Source organism: Procambarus clarkii, unplaced genomic scaffold (assembly GCF_040958095.1).
Source record: "Procambarus clarkii isolate CNS0578487 unplaced genomic scaffold, FALCON_Pclarkii_2.0 HiC_scaffold_98, whole genome shotgun sequence".
Taxonomy (NCBI): Eukaryota; Metazoa; Arthropoda; class Malacostraca; order Decapoda; family Cambaridae; genus Procambarus; species Procambarus clarkii.
Window position 1 is genome coordinate 3,039,931 of NW_027189131.1, and position 5,209 is coordinate 3,045,139.

The window sequence follows — 5,209 nt, forward strand, 5'->3', positions numbered from 1 at the left end:
ATTAATATTAGGCAGCTTATCATTCTCCTGGTAATGTATAATGTTGGGGTCTAAGCTCGCGAGCTTTCTTAAACCGAAGTGTGCTTCTTACTACCACAAAGTCTTCGTGATGTTGGTTTCCTCAGTAGTTACACTGCCTCTACGCTACTCGATGTTTAAAGGTAGTGCACTCATTTCTCTGGTAGTTCTGGATGTACCGTTCATATCATGCTAACTACTGTAAACGTTGTCAGTCTCACTCTACCAGTTAGATACTGAATGTGCATGTTGTAGAGTGTCTATTTTGACTGGCAAGGCATTCCAGATTTCAGTTATTTGTTACAGTTTAACAGGTAGTAAAGATGTGTAGTGAGGTGGCAATTATCACCTTACAGGATGGGAGTGCACTCACCACTGAGACCATCAACCACAGTACCTGCTACTCATATGTTTTACCACGTGACAGTCATCTACACGACACCACTCACCATCCCTGTCCTTCTGTACTACAGAGATTGATGACATTCACTACTTTTCATTTACATTAGAAATGAGCAAAATTTAGCAGCAGGTCCAAAAGAAAATTTAGCATCGTTTGTGGCACAGAAATAAGAATTTTCTAGATATTATTCTGTGGAAGCCAATAAGAGAACAAAAACACAAACTGATCTATGTCAAAGGTACCAGCTTCACCAAGTATTTTATCAATGAACATATGATTAATAACACACTGGGGAAAACATGATTTCATGACATGATCCTGATGAAATTAGGAGGAGCACTACTGTAAATAGGAGAAAGCAGTTCTGATAGTAAGGTGCAGAACTTTGGTCTAGTTCCCATGAGTGAATCGTGTCTGGCCAATATGTAACCTGTGGCAGAGTTGCCACCTTGCGTTACAGTGCTAGAGGGGGAGGAAGGGGGAGGTCAGAGGTCGCAGTTAATGGTATTTAGTTTTTTTTTAAATACACGACAATCTGTCTCTAGTGGTTGCGGAATGCATTTTGAATCACTGAGTAGAACTCTAAGAAAGGAATAGCATTTTTGGAGATTATACCTACTACAGAGGTGGAATAGCCTGTATAGGATTTGTTCAAAACATGATGGAAAGGGTTAACCCCACACTGCACAGAGCGGTTTTAAGCACAAGATTAGAGTGCCTCAGGGCGCTCGTAGGTTTTAAAAGTTCCACGTGGTTACTCGGGTATGAAATGGATGTCTGAGGCCTCCTGATGGTGGGGAGCCCCAGGTTTAAGGTAGCAACCATGTCTGATGCATCATCTACGTGCTTCCGGTCTACGGTCAGCCGCTGTGTTGCAAAATGACTCTCAGAGGACAAAATAGAAGACATGTTGTTTGATGCACGACCGATTACTGATGATTTAGATTACAGCTAAGAGAAGTACTGCCATCGTTTTCACCCCATTCCTTCCTTCCTTAAGTAGTTAGGGTTAATCCCGCGGGTCTTCGTCCCCCTTTTACTTGAGATGCCATTGCTCACCCTAGGGGGCCCCCCAGTCAACCAAGGGCTGGCCTTGAATTGCATCCCTGGCGAGTGGGGAAATCCAACCTCACCTCTGTTGCTTTCGGTCGGACTTGCCCGCTGTGACACTGGAAGAATACAATCCTTTCCTCTTTAGGTCAAGGTTGATAGCTGGGTGTCCATACTCATGTCCCAGCAACTCTCCTCAGTGGTCTTATTTGTTATCACAAACCAAGGATTCAATGTCAGATGCAATGCAGTGCCACATAACTGGTCTACTCAAATAGCCCTAGAGACGAAGGCTCACTCGAACACAGTATAAAAATTGATGATGAGTTTACTGAATAAAACTACACTGGATCCGCATAAAGAAGTGGAACTGTCAGACGGCGGCAACACTCCTCACCTGCCTCTGGCAACACAGTCAACTGGACGATTCAAAACTTCGATCCTGGCCTCTTGAATCCAGCCACTTCCTCTAGCTGCCCAAAATGTCACAGCGCCCACACACATACATTAGTATATATTAACTCATGTATATATGAATACCCTGGCACCTAGCACCTAGCATGACATGAATGATATCCTAGCTCACCTAGACCAAGGGGTAATGGGAGGGAATTTATGTACCTTAACTCTTTCTACTACATAGTCGACATATCCTCTGGCTAGAGTCGCTGAGGTCCTCGGTCCTGGCGTTTGGTCCTCCGTTGATCAGGGTCCTTTACACACAGGGTCATCAGCCGACTTGTAGATGCGCGTCCTCGCCGTACTCACACTCTACAGGCAGGCCCTCCTCCTCCTCCTGAGGTACTGGAGACAGGTCCCTGTGCACGTCGTCTTCTTCCTCCCACACTAGCACTGTAGACAAACTTACAGTCTGGTTCAATGTCTCCTCCTCAGTCTTCCAGTGGACTTTACCACGGGCACAGCAGCTCGCCTGATGCGTTTGAACGTGGCCCGTGGGGTTGAGGGGGTGTCCTCCCGACGTTCACCTCTGACGCAGACTATCAGTAAAAGTGCTCTAGGCGCTCTAACACCAGCCAAGCTCTTCTTCCATGTACTTCACAGGAATCAGATAATCTCCCACGACGTCTGCGGTACTAATGCGGCTGCTTGGGTCCACTGGATGGGGCTTCCTAGCCTCCAAATTGGGACCTCATTCGAGCGTTTCTGCTCTCGATGACGGGCTGTGACACACTATGCTCGCAGCGCCGGACCACCCAGAGCCCTCCGCCTTATGACGTCACGCCTCCCGAGGGCTCCTCGTCATTGGTCTATATTGTCACGTGACCCAACCTGGCGTCAGAATCAACTGACGGCAGGCGTCACGCTCCTTTGGCGGGAAGTGGAAAGCCTCGATGCCATTTTGTAACACCAAAAGGTCGTAAGCTACTTGTAAACCCAAACTAAATCGGCTAATTCACTGCCAACACGATAACTTTCTATACCTTTATATATATCAAAATGTTCCCTGAGCATCAGAGAACGTGCAAGTCGCAGAGATATAACTCTTGATGCTGGGACAGGAAAGACATAGGGGTGGGACACCGTCACAGTACCTAATACAGGGGTCTGACATGAGTGATGGGGAGTATGTGGTGGACGATGTCGAGAGTGAGTACAGTACATGCACCTCGCCCGGCCTCCCACGCTGCCCTGGGTCAACACCACTGGAGTTACCATCACCATCTGTCACCGGACGTAAGTCTACTGGGTGATGCAGGCGATGAGTCACAATAACGTGGCTAAATTATGATGAGCAGACTACACACTAGAAGGTGAAGGGATGACGACGTTTCGGTCCATCCTGGACCGAATCGACTTGAGAATGGTCCAAGACGGACCGAAACGTCGTGTCCCTTCACCTTCTAGTGTGTGGTCTGGTCTACTGGGTGATACTACATGTTATAAGTCATTTTCTGGATTCAATGCCATAGACTCAGATACAAGCAGTGTTGATGAACTGAATACAAGGGGGGGGGGTGCTATGGTGTAACTATGCAGAGTTTTACTGCCCCAGTACAAGCACTGCCCCTGCCCAAGGCAGCGCCAGCATCTCACGCGGCCTGACGACAAAGCGTCCTCGTCATCAGGTGTTTGTGGTAGGCCTGTACTATGCAAAACAGTCTTTTCTCCTGGCATGCCCCCGCACAGCTTTAGCACAAGACGTAGTAGCCATGGTGTTGGCGCCTGGGCTGGTGATGATCGTGCTGGTGTTGACTGTGGTGTTGACACCAAAATAAAAAATACGGGTGTAATTGTTTGGCAGGACTGTGAGAATTTTGTCGCACAAATTCCAGCATTTGATTATACAGATGTTGGTGTGAAACTCTTATTCCCCTATACTAATGAGGATATGCCTGAAATTGATTATTTTATGACATATTTCGATCAACCAATCATGGACCATCTCGTTGCAGAGACGAACCAATACGCTCTGGAACTCATTGACTCTGGAAATTTACCTGCCTCTCGATTGACACGTTGGAAAGACACGACTATTGAGGAAATGTATGTGATTTTAGCGTTGACCATGATGATAAGGCATGCAGATAAACACGTGATCCAGGATTTTTGGAACAAAGACAGCCTTGTTCCTACCCCTTATTCTACAGGGACATGTCTTGTGATAGGTTCCTGCTGCTTCTCAGGTGCCTCAACTTTGAGAACAATGCTAAGGAAGACAGACACGACAGACTGTGGAAAGTGCGGAAGATATTTATTGAATTGAGACGAAAGTTTCGTGACTATTTTGTACCAGCACAGAGTGTCTTGACTGATGAATCGCTAGTTCTCTTCAAGGGACAACTCGCGTTCACGCAGTACATTCCATCAAAGCGGCACCAGATGAACAAATCCACAAGGGCCGTGACGAAGATTCGAATCTACGTCCGCGAGCATCCCAGACGCTGCCTTAATCGACTGAGCTACGTCATGGTAGTTGTGTACAGCAACTTACATGTCGAGATGGTCAAGATCCACACGGCTTCTCAAGCAGTGTCGTGAAAACACTCATGGAACCGTTGCTGAACAAGGGGCATATCCTCTTCACAGACAATTATTATACCAGCGCCTTGCTAACCCAGAGTCCTCCTTGTCCACAACACCGGCGTATGTGGCACTGTCAAGGACCACAGGAGGGAAATGCTAGTGTTTGGCATTGGTACTGCAGTGGCTGATTGCCAACTGAGAAATTGTGATAAAATGTTATCAGTATGCTAGAGGGACAGACGCGAGGTGAATATGTTGACAACTATTCACACCGGTGTCATGTTGGACAACTATTCACTTTGCAACTTTGTTGCAAAAGTGAACTTTGCAACTTTGTTGCAAAAGTGAACTTTGCAACAAAGTTGCTAATGTATAAACCTGATTGTGTCATTGATTACAATGTAAATATGCGGTTTGTAGATAAATGTGAAATGTGAAATGTGGACGGTTGGTGCCGTCGAGTGTGTGAGAAAATCTGTGAAGTGGACAAAGAAATTGTTTTCCACCTCGTTGAAGTTGCAGTGCTGAACTGTTTCAACGTGTATCTCGTGAAATATTGCAGGAGACAACCTATCCGTACATTCAGTGTTGCTCTAGTGTCACAACTACTCGTGAGGTATGGGTGGAGGGCTATGTTGTGACACATGGGGAGGTGGGTGCCAGCAACAAGGCGTCACTCAGTTCCAGACAGACTCAGGGGTAAAGAACACCTTGCTGTACACAAGCTTGGTTATATGCCAAGCACAGGCACAC

The 5,209-nt window shown here is 46.6% G+C and overlaps 1 protein-coding gene across 1 annotated transcript; it reads left to right on the forward strand.

Annotated features, from left to right (window-relative positions):
* Positions 1-3,042: 3,042 nt before the first annotated feature.
* On the forward strand, positions 3,043-4,471 carry LOC138360163 (piggyBac transposable element-derived protein 4-like). The gene is made up of 3 exons (XM_069320108.1): positions 3,043-3,166; positions 3,781-3,976; positions 4,081-4,471. The coding sequence occupies exons 1-3, from the start codon at positions 3,043-3,045 to the stop codon at positions 4,469-4,471; spliced, it is 711 nt and encodes a 236-aa protein (XP_069176209.1).
* Positions 4,472-5,209: the final 738 nt, after the last annotated feature.

Excerpts from the sequence above, each read along its gene's own strand:
- LOC138360163 (XM_069320108.1), top strand. The coding sequence starts at position 3,043 with ATGAGTGATGGGGAGTATGTGGTGGACGATGTCGAGAGTGAGTACAGT. Across the intron at positions 3,167-3,780 it reads ATCACCATCTGTCACCGGAC|ATGTTGGTGTGAAACTCTTA; the intron begins GTAAGTCTACTG and ends TTGATTATACAG. Across the intron at positions 3,977-4,080 it reads GACACGACTATTGAGGAAAT|GGACATGTCTTGTGATAGGT; the intron begins GTATGTGATTTT and ends CTTATTCTACAG.